At 40.5% G+C, this 18,241-nt stretch overlaps 1 protein-coding gene across 1 annotated transcript in view; it reads right to left on the reverse strand.

The window, feature by feature from the left end:
* LOC146657141 (voltage-dependent N-type calcium channel subunit alpha-1B-like) overlaps positions 1 to 18,241 on the reverse strand; it is a 342,261-nt gene that overhangs the window by 33,157 nt on the left and 290,863 nt on the right. The window contains exons 42-44 of the mRNA XM_085424990.1: positions 17,617 to 17,798; positions 16,000 to 16,135; positions 14,825 to 14,944 (exon numbers count right to left, since the gene is read on the reverse strand). Of these exons, the coding sequence (XP_085281116.1) occupies positions 14,825 to 14,944; positions 16,000 to 16,135; positions 17,617 to 17,798 (438 nt within the window). The remainder of the gene's footprint in view (positions 1 to 14,824; positions 14,945 to 15,999; positions 16,136 to 17,616; positions 17,799 to 18,241) is intronic.

The following is an 18,241-nucleotide window of genomic DNA, read 5'->3' on the forward strand; positions in this document are numbered from 1 at the left end:
TCTGCAAATTATGCCGGGCAACAGTAATAGCAATTAGACGAAGCACTTTTGGAAGATGGGGAAAGCCAAAAACTGTGCTTCCTCCACTTCCCTACCATTGATTCATTAATGCTGAATTCTCTCGCAGCTGCTCTATTCCCATGTTGTTGCAGTATATTACTGACTAACCTCATATTGTGGATGGATTATCTCAGTTGTTCTCCTGACTGTTTGGTCCATTTATAGCATCCTGCCATGCAATTGCATTTGTCCCTAACCACAAGAAACCCTCACGTTAACTTTTATCGAGTGGAAAAATGTTAGCGGCCATCCTTCAGCTTCACTGTGCTAATGTTATGCTAACGTGGCTGTTAGTTTTTAGTTTTCATTTATGGTGGAAGTGATAGCAGAGCTGTACTTAAATTTTTTCAGAAATTTCTCAGTCAGAACATGGCATATCATGTTTAGGTGGAAACTAGTGAATTCAATTCCTGCTAGCTTCTAACTCCGTTGAATTTAATAAATTCTGTTTTCATGGATGCCTGGATGTTAAACTTAATGGTTACACCTGGTTTTATTAAAGATGAAAGAATTTAGACAGTTTTTAACTCTCAGTGATCCTGCAGTGTGTCATGGTCCTGGGTCAAGCGACCCAGTATTTGAGTTCCATGTATCTTCTGTATTCATTTGCACCTAGCTTAGTTCACCTAGTTAATTTCTAGACTGCAGTTTAGTTTTGTTCCTTAGTTGTTTATGTCATCTCCCCCTGTACTAAGTCTCCCCGGTTCATGTGTCATGTCTAATCTCCATGTTTCCTGTTTTACTTTGAAAGTCTGTCAATACACTGTCATGATCAGCCTGCGGCGTGCTGCTGCTCCTCGAGATCGACATCCAGGACCCCCACAGCGTCCTCGTGATGCTCCATGGAGGGCGAGACAGGACGTAGCAGTGCTGTCAGTGTATTCAGTTTCACTCCTCCTGTCCTGTCGTTAGGTTCATGTGTGTCAGCTGTGCTCCCATGTGTGGCCACTTCCCCTGATCATCCCTCATGTGTATTTAGTCTCTGTGTTTCATACAGTCTGGGTCGCGTCGTCTGTGTTCTGACCTCCATGTTTTCCCGGTCAGTCGTTGCAGCGAACATCATTTTGTGTTCTGTATTCTGTGTCATGTGACTTTCGATTTGATGTGTTGAAATCATCAGCGAGCAGTCCTAGTTGTGTGGGTGATCAAGAAGTAACTCCTGTTACCTCAGACAATTTAACAATTACCAAGCCACCTCATGCCAGGTTTGAAACTTTGCGTGAACAATTTACCAAGTCTGAAGAGAGACTGCCTAGCTTTCCTCAGGGAGCAACTAAAGACTGTTTGTACTGCGCTGAAGTCTCTGAAGGGGTGGGGGCAGCAGCTGTCCAGTCAGCACCCGTCCTAGTTCTGTCCCAGACTCCTCTTATAACGGAGGTGAGTGACTGTGCTTTTTCATCTCATGAGTCTGTCATAGTGGAGTGTACTGGGTTGCCCTTTTGTGGGCCCAGCTACAAAGAAACTGGTGCCAAAGACTGCTCTACCATTAATCATGATTTCATAGACATCCATGCTGTGGCCGACCTAACTCTGGTTAAGACTGAGGGCCAGTCAGAGTCGTGTTGTGATAATGAGAGGACTGTGTGTAACAGTTTTGATAAAGCGCACAATGAAATCACAAACCATGTTCTTGACTCTGTAGAATTCAGGACTTCTTCTAGTGTTGCTCCCATAGCCGCACCACATGAAGCCAAGGTTCATGTGACAGTGAAAGAGGTTCACACGTCGACTGTACAGTCTGCTTCTGAGCCTGCTGGGAATGGTTGTGAAACATCTAAGTTTCAGTGCCAAGGGCTGCGTGAGCTTTCTCTCCGCCTTAGACTGTTTTCTACAGCAGCCTTCCTCGTCAGCTGGTGGTTCGGGAGAACCACACCAGCCTCATGCCACGCCAGCTGGAGGGCCCGGGGAGCCCGTCCAGCCTCACGTCACGTCAGCTGGAGGGCCCGAGGAGCCCGTCCAGCCTCACTCGTCGTCAGCTGGAGGGCCCGAGGAGCCCGTCCAGCCACACGCCTCGTCGTCAGCTGGAGGGCCCGAGGAGCCCGTCCAGCCACACGCCTCGTCGTCAGCTGGAGGGCCCGAGGAGCCCGTCCAGCAGCCTTCTTCGTCAGCTGGAGGGCCCGAGGAGCCCGTCCAGCAGCCTTCTTCGTCAGCTGGTGGTTCAGGAGAACCACACCAGCCACACGCCACGTCAGCTGGAGGTTCAGGAGAACCACACCAGCCACATGACACGTCAGCTGGAGGGCCCGAGGAGCCCGTCCAGCCACACGCCACATCAGCTGGAGGGCCCGAGGAGCCCGCCCAGCCACCATCGGCTTCTGCCTCTGCTACGCCCGGGATCGCCGGCCACTTTCCGGGCCGTCGGCTGGACATTGCCGTCAGGGGCGGCCTCCTGACCTGCACCACCACTGCCTCCCGCGTGGGCGGCCTCCTGATGGGCGATGGCGTGGCCTGTTGTGTTGCCAACCTAGCGGGTCGGCCCCCTGAACGGATAAACTGTGACCTGTGGTGCCCTCGACCTCCGGGTCGGCCCCCTGAACTGATAAACTGTGACCTGTGGTGCCCTCGACCTCCGGGTCGGCCCCCTGACCTCATGAACTGTGGGCTGTTGTGTTGCCGCCCTCCTGGCCGACCCGCTGAACTATGTTTGGTCTACTGTCAGGTGCTCCAGTGTTTTCTGTCAGCTGTTTTTGGTTTCCTGTTCTGTACGCACCTGGGTCCATTACACACACCACCGCACGGCCTGTCTCTGCAGACCGTGACACAGTGCTCGTTTGACTTTGGGACCTGAAGAGGACGGAGTTTTGGACCCGAATTGCTCCGTGAGGCTCCTGACTACGGCAGTCGTAATGCTCCGGCAATCCATCAAGCGGTGCGCCTTCAGAGCTTACCAAAGTTGTACTAAAACATTTTTGAAAGATTTCTGCACGTACCACATAAAATCGGTGCAAGGTCAGTAAGCACAACCAGAATTCACACATAAGGCGCAGTGTCGATTTTTGAGAAAATTAAAGGATTTTAAGTGTGCCTTATAGTGTGTAAAATATCTTATACAGAAGAAAGGAATACAGTATATCGCGATATATATAGTTACAGCACATGCTTCAAATTATACCGTGATATGGCTTTTAGGCCATATCGCCCAGCCCTACACTAAATCCTCGTTCTCTTGTGCTGTTTTGTAGAAGTGTATACATCTGAGATTGTTACCTGTCTCTCTGTCCTGCACTCTCTCTTTTTCTTTCTCTCTGATTGTGTAATAAAAGTATGAACATATGAACATGTATTTATAAGTTACATTTGTGTTTGAATCCTGCAGCTTATCACACATTTGATTTCCATGTGTGACAACTACAAGTGTCCAGAGTGAGGACAGACTGAGGGACCCACCCCTGATGATCCACCAGGACAAACTGGTGTGTGTGTGTGTGTGAGGAAGAGGAGGAGGAAGAGCCAGTAGCAGCTGACAGATGGAGAGGATAGACATACTGTTCCCTAGGGCTGCTCAATTAATCGAATTTTAATCACGATTACGATCTGGGCTTTCAACGATCATTAAAAATGACTGAGCCAATTATTAGCCCCTCCCTCATGCTTTACTCTCGCACTGCTCCGTGTGGCAAATCCAGCGCACCTCTCTGCATTTCGAACACGCGTCACAACAATTAAGAGCAGCGGTCCCCAAACCCCGGGCCTCCGTGAGTCGTTTGGTACCGGGCCGCGAGAGTTGAGGCTCAGGTGTGAAATGTATGGTTTTCAGGGTTTTTATCAGTTTTCAGCGTTATTTTGTTATCGTTTTGATTGTTAACTCAGTTTTCCTGGGTCTTTTCATGTGTGTTATGAATAAATGGTCTGTTTTTCAGTACCGGTACTAGTTTTATTTTGTTGCATTTATCCGCGACACCTTAAAGGCCGGTCCGTGAAAATATTGTCCGTGGCGCAAAAAAGGTTGGAGACCGCTGATTAAGAGGACCCGAGGGAAGCTCGGAAAGCTAAGCAGAAGTTATTTGGAGAGGAGAGTGACTTCCGTTGGTTGAAAAGAGAGATAAAAAAAAAAAAAACTTCAGTGGTGTTGCACACTATTTTATATTATTTTTTTAAAGTCATTATTCAATACATTGTTATTGTTAACCCTTTAAAGCCGGTCAGAGCAGCACGCTCCGTTTTGTGTAACTATTTTTAAATCCCTGTAGAACCTGAACCGTGTAAGCTACCGCAATATTTTTTTTGCATATGAAACCAGAGGAGTTGTACTTACATCTTATGCCATCAGCTTGTCCTAGGTCACGGTTTCCTTCCACATAAAGCTTTGCAAAAATTGCATAAAAAGCGCTTGCAGGAACAAAAACATAATATTCCAGAAACACGCTTTGCCTATCCGATCAGCTGTTTGTAACACTTCCCACAGTGAAACAGACGTCAGCGCGAACTATCGCATGTCCGCCATTTCCTGCCCGAAACCGGAAGTGGCGTCATTCTCGCGGAAAATGGAGTTTTTTACTTGTAGGCCTTAAAAGCCTATACTGGTGTTTTTATAAGTCATGTTTGACTTTTCTGAATAGTTTCTGGGATGCTTAGAACTCGAATTGCACTGCTGGAAATAGTTTATTTTGATGCACATGCTGTTTTCTTTGCAAATTTGCATCATAGGATTGTTTTTTTGTTTTTCCTGCAGTATATAAAAATTGGTGTATCTCAAAAATAAAACTATGAAGACACTCAAAATAAATTTCCTGTTGTTGTAAACTATTTTTTGCAACTTTTTTGCATTTAAAGTTTTGAGGGATAAACCTCTTAAATTTCTCCAAGTAGAAATATATATAAAAAAACAAACAAAAACGATTTTCAATTTTTTTGTAGTTTATTGCACGTTTTTGCAATTATTGTAGTCACTATGGACTTAATGCATACTTAATGCGTTTTGCTCATCCTACTGCAAAACAATATTCTTTTTTTCTCATGTGCATCGTACATTTTCGCGAATAGATTATTTTCTGATAGATAAAAAAAGTTTATTCCTGAGATTGTTTCTACTCAGTATCTACTGATAACGGTATCAGATCATGCCACAGTAGTATTAGATCTTCAGTTTACAATGAAGCCAAAGAGATTTAAATATTGGAAGCTAAATCCTCTCTTGGTGGCGAAGACCAACTTTTGTAAATATATTTCTGAGTCGATTACTTTTTTTTGTGAAACTAATAAAAATAATGAAACTTCCCCATCTATCCTATGGGTTATTCTAAAAGCCTATATTAGAGGTAAAATTATCTATTTTACGTCTTATTCTAATAAACTACGTAGATCCCAGCAGAAAGATTTGGAGAAGGCCATAAAAGAGATAGAATTGTCTATCTCTCTTACAAATACACCTGATCTTTATAAAGAAAGAATAAGACTTCAAACTTCAGAAGCTGCACAAGTTCTCCTCCGCTCTCGAGGGTTAGTATATGAACATGGTGATAAAGCTGGCTGTCTCCTGGTACAGCAACTGAAGACTAAAACAGCATCAAATCAAATTATACAGATAACCGATGATTCAGGCTTAATAACCTCAGATCCAGATAAAATTAATGACACTTTCAGATCTTTCTTTACTCAACTTTATACCTCAGAATCTTTCATAGATGAAAGCCAATTATATAGTTTATTTGAAAAATTGGATCTACCTAAATTGAAATTAATTTAAAATTAGACGCCCCTATTACAATTTTAGAAATTAAAGAATCAATACAATCAATGAATAGCGGTAAATCACCAGGTCCAGATGGCTACCTGGTTGAGTTTTATAAAGTTTTTTCAGATCAGCTAGCTCCACTTCTACTGCAAATGTTTAATTATTCGTTTGAGCAAAGAAACTCTGCCACCTACACTCATGCAAGCCACTATTTCTCTCATTTTTAAAAAAGGCAGAGACCCACTGAGCTGCACATCCTATCGGCCAATATCACTCCTCCCGGTAGACGTTAAAATTCTTGCAAAAATCCTAGCCCGGCGACTAGAATCGATTATGCCCTCAATTATCTCAGAGGACCAGACGAGATTCATAAAAGGAAGACAACCCAGCAACACGCTCAGACAGAAACTGGTTCACCCGAAAGACAAAACGCCAAAACACAAACTTAACAATGTGGTGTATGCTGTACAGTGCAGCGAGGAATGCCCAGACCTCTACATTGGAGAGACCAAACAGCCACTTCACAAGCGCATGGCACAACACAGAAGAGCCACCTCCACAGGACAAGACTCAGCAGTCCATCTGCATCTTAAGGATAAAGGACACTCTTTCGAGGATGCCAATGTTCACATTTTGGACAGAGAGGACAGATGGTTTGAAAGAGGAGTGAAAGAAGCCATCTATGTCCACTGTGAGCGACCATCTTTGAACAGAGGCGGGGGTTTACGACACCAACTCTCTGCCATCTATAATCCAGTTTTGAGATCCCTTCCCAGACGCCTTAAGGCCCACTCACATCCTGGGCCATCTGACCTCAGGAATTCGCATGATAAGGTGGGGCCAGGTTTCACAATGAGCTCACCCGAAACTCTGGCTGATTGGGACCCACGCCCAGTTTCACACCTTGGCTCAGGCGATTAGAGGATCATCAGGGGGTCCTTTTGTCCCTCTGTGGGGGTTTACTCCCACTAGGTTTATATCTGGGACACTCCACCATTTGACCTTAGAACTGAAGAAGCTTCTCGGATGAGAGGTGAAACGTCTTCAAGCAACTTAAAGAAGACCAGACGCTTTTCTTTGCAAGCTCCTTTGACATAAAAGGAAGACGTTCATACTCTAACATAAGAAGACTTCTTGGTGTCATTCTTTCTCCATCATCCTCTAACGTTCCAGAAGCTATAACATCTCTTGACGCCTAGAAAGCCTTTGATAGAGTGGAATGGGCCTATCTTTTCTTTTCTTTAAGAAAATTTATCTTTAATAATAATTTTGTTTCATGGGTCAAATTACTCTACTCCTCTCCTTGTGCCTCTGTCTGTACAAATAGCATATGAGTGGGGCCTTAACGCCCACTCACATCCTGGGCCATCTGACCTCAGGAATTCGCATGATAAGGTGGGGCCAGGTTTCACAATAAGCTCACTCGAAACTCTGGCTGATTGGGACCCGCACCCAGTTTCACACCTTGGCTCAGGCGATTAGAGGATCAGCAGGGGGTCCTTTTGTCCGTCTGTGGGGGGATACTCCCACTAGGTTTAAATCTGGGACTCCCCACCATTTGACCTTAGAACTGAAGAAGCTTCTCGGATGAGAGGTGAAACGTCATCAAGTAACTTAAAGAAGTCCAGACGCTTTTCTTTGCAAGCTCCTTTGAATACGTAAATGATGTTTTTGCAAATTTTAACGAACTAGTTACTCACTTTAATTTCAATAAATCTGAATTTTTTTTGTGGTACTGCCAGTTGCAAAACTTTGCAAAGAAATGTTCAACTTTATTCCCACAAATCCCAGCTTCCAGTGGAATAGATTTGGTTCTCAGAGCCAAAACTTTGGTAAAGGGTCATATTTCTTACCTTTATTTATAAAGTAGCTTCTCCGCCTAGTGAATCTCTTTTATACAGGACCAAGATGAAATGGGAGTCAGAACTCCATATGAGTTTTTCTGAGTTGTTCTGGGAGTGAGCGGTAAGGGCCATTAATTCGTCTTGTAGTTTTGCCAGACTTTCATTAATACAATTTAAAGTTTTCCACAGATTACACTACAGTATCCAGATAAATTTGATAATAAATGTGACAGATGCTCACAGATACCTTGCAATCTTACTCATATGTTCTGGGCGTGCCCTAGGTTGTCTGAATTTTGGCATCAATTCTTCAAAATAACTTTGGATATATTGGGTATAAAATTGACTCCAACTCCACATATCGCTATATTTGGCAAACCACCAATTAACCTTCATACTACAGCTATTCAAAATAACCTTATTGCCTTTGCTTCTCTCATAGCTAGAAAAATAATTTTGTTGTTGTGGAAACCATCTCAGCCACCATTAATGAAAGTCTGGCTACAGGATATCTTAGGACTCTTAAAATTGGAGAAGAGAAAATTCTCCATCAGAGGCTCATTGGATAGACTTTTTACTCACTGGAAACCATTACTTAAATATTTAGAAAAGTTACCAGCACGAGAAATCTCTCTGTAGTCCACCATATGACAATATTGTACAAATTTTCTGCTATTCCCGGCAGTGGCTGTTCTACCTTATAAGAATACTCTATTTAAAGATATTCCAGCATTATTAATTAGTTTCGACCGAGGAGCAAGTAACCATTAATATTAATATTAATATTGTTACTGTTGTTGGTTAAGATTTATATCAATATTGATTAATGTTAAGACCTTGTTTTTTGAGGCTAGCAGATATGTTAATGTTAATATTAAACTATAAGGATACGCACTATTATCTTATTGTTGATTTTTTTTTTTTTTTTTTGGTATGGGTTTTGTATTTTTTGTATGAGTCAATTCATTTTCTCTGTAACATATTCATTTTTACATTATTGGGAGCGAGTGGGGGGTATTCAGGTACTCATCTCATCTATGGGTTTTTTTGTATGCTATAAAAAAGAAAAAGGAAAAGATTATTACTTCTATATGTACCTATGTGTTTTATGACAGTTTGGCATTGAAAAATAAAAGAATGAAAAAAAAAGGTTAGAGCAGAAAAGTTCAATACAAGTTTCAGCCCTTAAAATTGAATAAAGGAAGTTAAATATGGAACGCCAGGACTGCCATAATGAATTAATTAAATACACCATTAAATAATTAAATGTGTCAATAATTAATTAAAATTGGAATTAATTAATTAAATAAATAGTTATGACACATGTAATTAATTAATTATTGACACATTTAATTAATTATTTATGTATTTCACATTTTAATTAATTATTGACATTTAATTAATTATTGACACATTTAATTAATTATTTAATGATATATTTATTTATTTCATTTTGGCAGTCCTGGCGCCTGGCTCTCATCATGAAATAATTTTATCTGTCAGCCTCACCCATCAAACTCAGGGGGCGGGGTTAACGCTGCCCATGCAGCTTCTCTAACATTTGATTGGTTGCCGTGCAAAGTAAGTCAAAACAGGTCGATCCTAGATAATCGATTGCTTGTGTAGACTTGGGGCAGCCAGGTATCCCAGAATGCAGATCAAATCACAGGCAGCAATGATGGTGGTGTAGTTTTAAAATACCCCGTTTTTCTGTCACCAGCTACACTTTTAACAGTGTTTTAGCCACGAATGTCGCGCCGTATGTCTGGTCAGGTTGTCAACATAGAACATGTTTGCAAAAGTGCTCAGATGTTTTCAGAGATTTCACTAGCTCTGCTAACAATTAGCATGCAGAGTGCACCGAGGGGGTTACGTTAACCGGTTTGTTTACATATTCCACTCTCCGTGTTCCACATGTTGCATTCGCAGATTCTCATTTTCACCAACGATCGTCTCTTTCCGCCTGGTCTTGTGTCTCTGTGCTTCTGTAACATAAAGAACGAGCTGACATTTTTCTCACGAAACCAGCGATCAGCTCAACAGACCCTCCGTTTACCTGCATGCATCCTCCTCCTCATCTGTCAGCTGTTTAACACCTGCTGCTAATTCAAGAAACACGCCTACGTTACCTGGTGATAGTCACAGTTTAACTGGGCAGCCGGTGCTCGATATAAAGCAATGTCAGCGCATTTTTCTGCACAAGATAAGTAAATATAGTGTTTTTCCCGAGCGCAGAGCTGCTGGAGCTTGTTTCCTTACAGAGCACTTTATAGGCGAACCAGCTTCATCAGCGGCTGATGTCCAATCACCGGCACACAGCTTTGAAACCTCAGCTGAGTTTTAGCTCTCAGTGGTTAAACGCTGGACTTCATTCACTCAGGTTCTGTCTGTCGGGTCACGTTTACTTCGCTGTTTTATTTACAACTGAGCAAATCGGTTTGGCTGAGGTTAAAGTTACGTTTCATAACTGCATAGTTTCACAGACGTTTAATGGTTCACTGGCACATGTGTTAGACTGAACTATCATCTAAATATCATCTGTTTTTTAATAGTTATTCAACTGTATTCTAAGCACCAGCTGTCTGTTAGAATGTGATTTTTTTTTCTCTCTCTGTTGGCAGAGGTATAAAAATGCGCAGGAAAATCTGACGTGCATGGCAAACTTCACCGACGATATTTAGGGAGGAATAAACACACATCAAACATAAATGAACCATTTGCCTGTCTCCATAATTGAGAGCATTTTCTCTTCTTATGTCAACACACTCTCTCTCTCTCTCTTTTTTTTTTTTTTTTTGGCTTTTTCGGTCATGTTATGTTTACCTGTCAAAGGCTTGTTACAAACTATGAAACACATCGTGCAGACTTCTGGATGTTAGAAGAAAACTAATACTGCTCATGAAGGAGACTAAAGGCAGGAAGGTGTCCTTTAAAACTAAACATGTTAATAGGACCTCCCTATTTATATCATAGTTTATGATATAGCACGTGTATTTCAGTAATAGCCTGCTGATTTCAGTGTAGTGAACAGTCGCACAGCTCACGTAGGCGTTATCTGTGATACTCCTTAACTATAATTTATCCAAGTTAACTTCAGTTAACCATTCAGACAGTTCTTTTGCAATGAAAAACATAAACACCCATGCTGCCGGGAGGTTTCCTCAGTGCCAGCTGTTAACATTATAGCTGCTTATGCAGTAACCATGGTAACCACGGACTCTGAACGCTGGATCGACGGAGGTCAGACAACAATTTTACATGTATGATCTTAAAACAGGACACAGCCACTATACGTGCTGGCCTCATATCAAATGTGAAGGCAGACTGAGTCTATGTTTGACGTTTGTTTATATCTAATCTTCCTCTCAAACATTTAAACAGCAGCGAGTCTGCAGCTGAGGGAATACAAACTCAAATTGTCGGAACAGGTTTGCTCGTTTCTTGGATTCATTTGGTGATTTATTAAATCTATAACTGTTATTCTAATCTGCTGCTGAGTCTCTTACATTTTTCTTTATGCTGTATATTTTCATGTCTCTGGAATAGTTGGCAGTTAGATAGTCAGCTGGGAAACTTTGTGTTAACTCATGGAGCTGAGGATATCGTGGATATGCTGACCTCGCTCCGTGGTGTACAGGGCCGTTTACCCTCATGATTAATATTCACAATAAAAATATTAGCCGAACATCATGAAGTCTGTATGTGTTTCATAGTGTCGAACAACCTTTGTACAGTTAAAGCCAGCTGTACTGTCTTTCCCTCTTCACACTGCACAGAAGAGGAACCGGCAGCAAGGTTCAACACTTTTCTTCCATCAAGACTCTGAAGACCATTACTCTTTGTCCACAGGTTTAATGATGTAGAAAGTGTGAAACTGAAACAAACATAACACAATTACAATTACAGTATATTCTTTAAATCTTACATATACACTGTACCTACAAGTCTACAATAATCTAAATCAACGTAGCGTAGCACTTTAGCTGCAAGAATAAGCATTAGCCGTGCTCTAAACATGTGGTTTCAACAACGTATCAAAGTTACACATTAAACTTCCCTCATGTCACAAAATACAACCACAGAACTACAGATAAGCATCAAATAAACAATATACATACAGATGATGCTCCAAAAGACGAAGGATTGAAGGCAGATGCATGTGGATTCATGGCAGTCTCCTTGGCCATGTGCAAACTTCACTAAACCTTACTACTTACTACTAAGGGGCAGGGATAGCTCAGTAGGTAAAGTGGTCGCCCCATGATCGGAAGGTCGGCGGTTCGAATCCACTTAACGGCTACCCTGAGGTACCCCTGAGCAAGGTACCGTCCCTACACACTGCTCCCCGGGCGCCTGCTTAGTGGGCTGCCCACTGCTTCACTGAGTGAATGGGTCAAATGCAGAGAAAAACAAGTAATTTCCCCATGGGGATCAATAAAGTATCCATTATTATTATTATTACTTCCTGCTTCCTGTGATGTCACCAGGTATCAGAACTCTTAAAGGGACAGCTGCCCTAACACTATCGGCACACCAGCAGTTACTACATGACAGAAACACCAACGTTATCTCTTTTATGCGTTTATACACAGGTCACGCTGATTACTGAACAAAAACCCAAAGATCAGATGTTAAACAGATTTATTTGCTCTCTCTCCTCCTTAAACATTTTTTAATGTTAGTTATAATTCAGAATTGGCGACTGAAACACGTAGGACACATAAGAACATCAGGAAATAAAACACCAATAAATATAACCTCAGTAAAAGAAGTCAGTGGGGGTTACTACAGCTGTGTACCGGGGCCTGCGCTTTGTCGGTGGGATTGCTTGCGAGGCGAGCGGGTCTATCCCACGCTTTGCCGTGAGACTGGGCAGACATCTCCGAAATCATCGAAGCACTTTTGCAAAGAGGCTGTATCTTGACAAACCGACCAGACACATGAAGATTAAACCACTACATTCTCGGCTAAAAAAATATTAAAACGGTATTTGGTGACACACAAACAGGGTTTTTCAAAGCTCAGTTCTGTTAGCTTCCACGTGCCGGTTGTTGTGTGCTAGAAACAATGGCTACCAGGCCAAAGCAATGGTTTTGACTCGATCAGCGTTAACCCCGCCCCCTGAGTTTGATGGGTGAGGCTGACAGATAAAATTATTTCATGATGAGAGCCAGGCGCCAGGACTGCCAAAATGAAATAAATAAATATATCATTAAATAATTAATTAAATGTGTCAATAATTAATTAAAATGTGAAATACATAAATAATTAATTAAATGTGTCAATAATTAATTAATTAAATGTGTCAATAATTAATTAAAATGTGAAATACATAAATAATTAATTAAATGTGTCAATAATTAATTAATTACATGTGTCATAACTATTTATTTAATTAATTAATTACATGTGTCATAACTATTTATTTAATTAATTAATTCCAATTTTAATTAATTATTGACACATTTAATTAATTATTTAATGGTGTATTTAATTAATTCATTATGGCAGTCGTGGCGTTCCATAGTTAAAGTGTTCTGACGCAGTATTGTAAAAACCAAGCTGGTTTCATAAAGCTAGAATTTACTCCAAAAAATAAAAAAAATAATAGCGCTGCCGTATTGCATCACACTCAGTGCATTTCAATCATTTCTTCAGCGAGTTTGATAGCTAGCAAAGTAATAATCATAATTTTTTTTTTTTTAAATAGCATGTGTAACGTACACGTGCTGGAAAATTATTTACCTGGGCCCTGCTATCATGCGACTGGAGACCGCAAACTCCGCCATTGTCGTTTTCCATCAAACACTCATTAAAACAGCAACTGCAGGTATGTTAGCGCACTCATCCCCGTCTGTTAGAGGGAGGGGTGGGGTAAGATATTGAAACAGACATAGGTGCGAGGCGGAGAAATTTTGAGATTTTGTCCCAGGCACCTCAACCCCATGTACATCTTGTCTCAGGTGTCCTCAATAAATCACATTATGGGGTGGGTTTCACCCTTAAGCCTGGCTATGGTCATGCAGCAAACATTTATTCACAGCTGGGCTCAGGTGATGACTCATATAATTAATAGTTTGTCAACAACCCTGAGGTTCACATCCAAATGAGACAAGCCCCAGAGGGGGGACTCTCCACCATTTGTCATTAGAACAAAGTCTCTTGGATAAGATGTAAAACATTTTCTCAAACCTGGAGAAGTCTAACTGCCGTCTTTCAAGCTCTCAATACTACCATGACCTGGATGACTGAGAAAATAGACAGATATAATGTGAAAGTAATGTAACAAATACTCTAATCTATTACTTAACCCGGAAAGTCACGTTCTGCATTAATTTTAAGAAAAATAACAGTAATGTTATTTCTGAGCGAAACTGAGCTCTGATTAAGACAGGATATCAACCAAAATTCCAGAAAAAACACATCACGTAAAAGTTATAAATTGATTTGCATGTCACTGAGTGAAAGGAGTATTGAATCCACTACAACCCAGCCAGAATTTTGGCCCCCATTGATGGGCTGTGTACCCGTGTGGCCTATAGATGGAAAAAAAAATCAATTAATTACAGATATGCCACACCTTGTCCATTAAACATATTTTTTAGACTCACGTATTCTTAATGCAGCCATTCACACCCATCGAATAATTTGACTGTACTAACATGCGGCATTTATTTTATTTTTGCTTTGAACCAAGATCGATTTTTCAAATTTTTTGGAAATTAGACAAATCTGAAATCCAAACAAACAAATCTGATCAATCAGATCACTGCATTTGCGAACATGTGCACTCTTAACTCAAACACTGAATCCACAATGAAATTGAAATAGTAAAATAATACTATTTTGTTTTTTTTGCAGTGACCCACCATGGCAACAACCTGTTGCCATTGCCTTTGTGGTCAATACCTAGATACTAAGAGGAAGAATCTATTTGTGTCTACACATTAGGACACCGATTTGCGTTGGTATAGGTTTATATTAACAACACCTATAGCTTTATATTGTTAAATAGTAATTATAAGAGACTGGCGAAATGCTAATGTAATGTACTGCATTACTTTAAAGAAAGGTTTTCTGTGTAATAAAATACTTGAGTAACAACCGCAACACTGATCACAAAAAAGAGAGGAAATACCTCTAACCAAATGAAAATCAGTGGAAGCATCAATAAGAGAATCGATAAGAAATGAAATCAATAAGTAAATTAAGTAAGTAAGTAAGTTTGGTGAAGATGAGCTGTTACCTGCAGCTCAGTATTGAGTCTAGGCATCGAAGCAGCTCGGCCCTGGTTTTCCAGACCGGAGCCAGTGAATGGAATTCTACTGCTCACACTGGTCTCCATCTTCTTCATCTCTACCGACTCCTGAGCATACAAATACAAACAAAACCCTGCCTCATCAGCATGCAATGATGACATTTGGAGGTGCATTAAGCAATTTGGACTCAATTTGAGAAGACTACTGGAACTCTCTGGACCCGCTGTGTCTCTATAACACCACAATTAGCTAATGGTCTCTTAGCAACAGAGTCCACTAATCACTGACATCAACAATTGATGTTACTAGCAGAACACAGACTCTACCCGCTACTACTCTGTAGCTTAATTATACCCACTGTGTCATTAACAACAATCAACAACAAACAACGATTGTTGTCTGAGGTTGCACACTGCTCCTTTAATTCAGTATTGAGATAACAGACACCATGACTCAATGGTTTAAAGATAGGCTAGACTTGTACTATTTGTAATATAATTCTAACCACTATGCTGTTCTCACTGAGAGTAAAGCAAAAGTGAATTATTTGTGAATGAAAACAATCATCTATACACGGATTACAAGATTATAAGTTAAAGTAAGAAGAGCAGAACCTAGTGAATAGGACATGAGCACATCTGTAGTATTAATAAAAATAGTCAAATAGTAAGGATACTATGTGAAGTCTTGCTTTGACATGAATTACCATATTTAATCAAATTGATGTAATCATTTTATAGCAAACATTATTCTATATGGCCATGCTTTTTCTACTGTTTATCTGGGTTTGGGTCTGAGCAGAGAAGCCCAGACTTCCCTTACCACGGCCACCTCATCTTGGGGGGATACTGAGTTGTGCCCAAGCTAGCTGAGAGACATAACTCGAGCAAGTCCTGTCCAGGAGACTGCCTAGGGCTTTCCTAAAATTACTCAACTAGTCAGTTGAGTTCCAGTCAGATGTCTGAACCACGTCAAATTGGTTCCTTTCAATGTGGAGAAAAAGTGGCTCTACTCCTGATCAAGCTCCTCAGCCTGTCTTTAAGAGGACAGCCAGCATCCAAAAGAAGCTTATTTCTGCCACTTGTGCCACAATGTTTGGAATATATTGTAAACACTGAAATATTTTCACAGCTCATGTTGAACATGCATCCGTATGTTTTACCTGATTGATGGCAGTGTCTGAAGTGTCCTCAGATGGGCCCCGGGACATCGTTCTCTTATTCTTAGCCCATGGCACTTCTTTGGGTTTATCAATCACCCAGGAAGATGATGGCTTGATGGTGTGATCTTGACTTGGCCTGTGTGTAATAATCACAGTTCAGTTTAACTTTTACAAGGTCAGCGGTTCCTGTTGTCATTGAAGTCTCAAGTATTCAAAACTAGCTGTAAAACTATTGTAGGATATCTGACACATTGATCAATTAGCATTATTTCTTGGTAATTAAACAGCTATATTATACAACAGCTATAACTCCACTATAATTTCCCATTGTCTTTCAGGCCTTTTAGTCAACTGGGTCATTTCATATTCTTTAAGTGGTAAAAGCAATCAGATTTTTAGAAGATTTTCCGAAGATGAGATCACAGATCTCACATCCAAAAACTTCCTTTACATCTAACTTTAAGATTTAATTTTTTTGCAAGAACCAGGTCTCAAATAAGAAAGTTGGTCTGCAATGCACCATTTGTACTTTGAAGAACTGACACACACTCACAGGTAAACCGGATTTACTTACTTCTAATAATATATCAATGTGATTTTGGTGATCTGAAAACCTATAATGCTTTTTCTTATTACACTAGGGGATGCTCATAACAAACGTGGCAGAAGTTTAAAAAGCTGAGGAATACACATAAGGTTACATCAAAATTTGTATGGTGGGTTAACAGCTCCGGCTTCACAATGGGTTACAGAGCTGAGTATGATGCTGTAGTATGATGCTAAACGAATGCTAAAACACAACAAACAGCCCTTTGCTCATCAGTAAAATGTCTTCTTGCATTTGTCAGTAGACTAAGACAGTACATTAGTTTATTTAGATAAGTAGCTATAGCTATTAGACAATAGCTACTTAAAATAAGTAGCTATTGTCAATGCAGCCATTAATTTTACTGGCAAATACCTCCTAGAGGCAAAGAAGGTACTGGAGTAAAAAGAATGTGCATATAAAAGTATTACATTTATTTCAGTTTTGATTTTCTCTCCACTATGACCTTTACACAATTTTATAGAAGACTGGCATAGCAGAATAAACTCTGCAGGGCCACTGCAACATAAATGCATGCAGTTATGAAAGAAGTAATCAGATCTTTTATCTAAGTTTAAGACCCAACCCATCAAAAATAGCCAGAAAATTCAAATTTTTTGGAACTGAGATGTTTAATAACCTTTATAACAAAACCTACATTTTTTGCTATATCTTGTTGTTTACTATATAATTTGATGATATAGTTATGATATATTTTTGTATCGCATTTGTGACACTGGGCATTTTTGGCAATGTTATGTTAACAACAATGTTAATTTCACACAAATTTTTTTTTTTTTTCCATTACATTATAGCATTGAAATTATGGCAAGTATTGATCATGTTGATTAGATAGAAGTCTCAGAAACTCATGTATCAAATATGAAACAAAGGGCATTATAGGGTTAAGCAGCACACCTCCATCTATCATTCATCCATCTATCTGTTTATTCAATACAGGATCACAACACACCACAAGCAGAATATAAAAAAGAATCTGTTATGCGTTTTTCCTGAAGTATTGAACTTACAAAGTGCCTCCATTGTTGAGGGAGTTGGAGCTAGGTCTGGTCTGTGGCTGAGACTTGGCATGGGATTTAGACTGGTACCTAAGCATGCTGGGAGGCTCCACACTGTTTAACATCTTAGGGAGGTCTTTCTCCTGTATGTGAGTCAGAGGCAGCAATGGCTTAAATAGAGCCCCGACCTTGCACTGTGGAGGAGAGATGGATGGCAACATGCTGAAGAAATCCAGAGGCAGCAGGCAGAATATTGCTGGACCCAGGTCTGACAACAGGCGCTCAGGGCTAGTTGGATGTGGAGACTTAGGCCAGAATATTCTTTGCTTGTAGTCATGCTTGTTTGCAATATATCTATGTGCATGTGGGAGTGTGGAAACATGCACGAGTAGAGTAGGCGTGCAAAGTTGCTGATAAACATCTGTCAGCAGCCAAATTCCACCAATTCATGTCTGACTGAAACTGACAAGAGTGTCATTAAGTATTTAACATCCACTAGGTTACTGGTGACCCCTCAAAAGTTAGGGTTAAGGTTACCATTTCCCCTACTTAGAACATGTCTGTCCCTTTTCTATAGAATTTCTGCCCACTTGGCACACTCAGATGGTTCAGAAGGTTTTTATGGATAAATTAATGC

The sequence above is a fragment of the Rhamphochromis longiceps genome, linkage group LG12, assembly GCF_057381845.1.
Source record: "Rhamphochromis longiceps isolate RC_006_pf linkage group LG12, R_longiceps_female_GT1.1, whole genome shotgun sequence".
Classification (NCBI taxonomy): Eukaryota; Metazoa; Chordata; class Actinopteri; order Cichliformes; family Cichlidae; genus Rhamphochromis; species Rhamphochromis longiceps.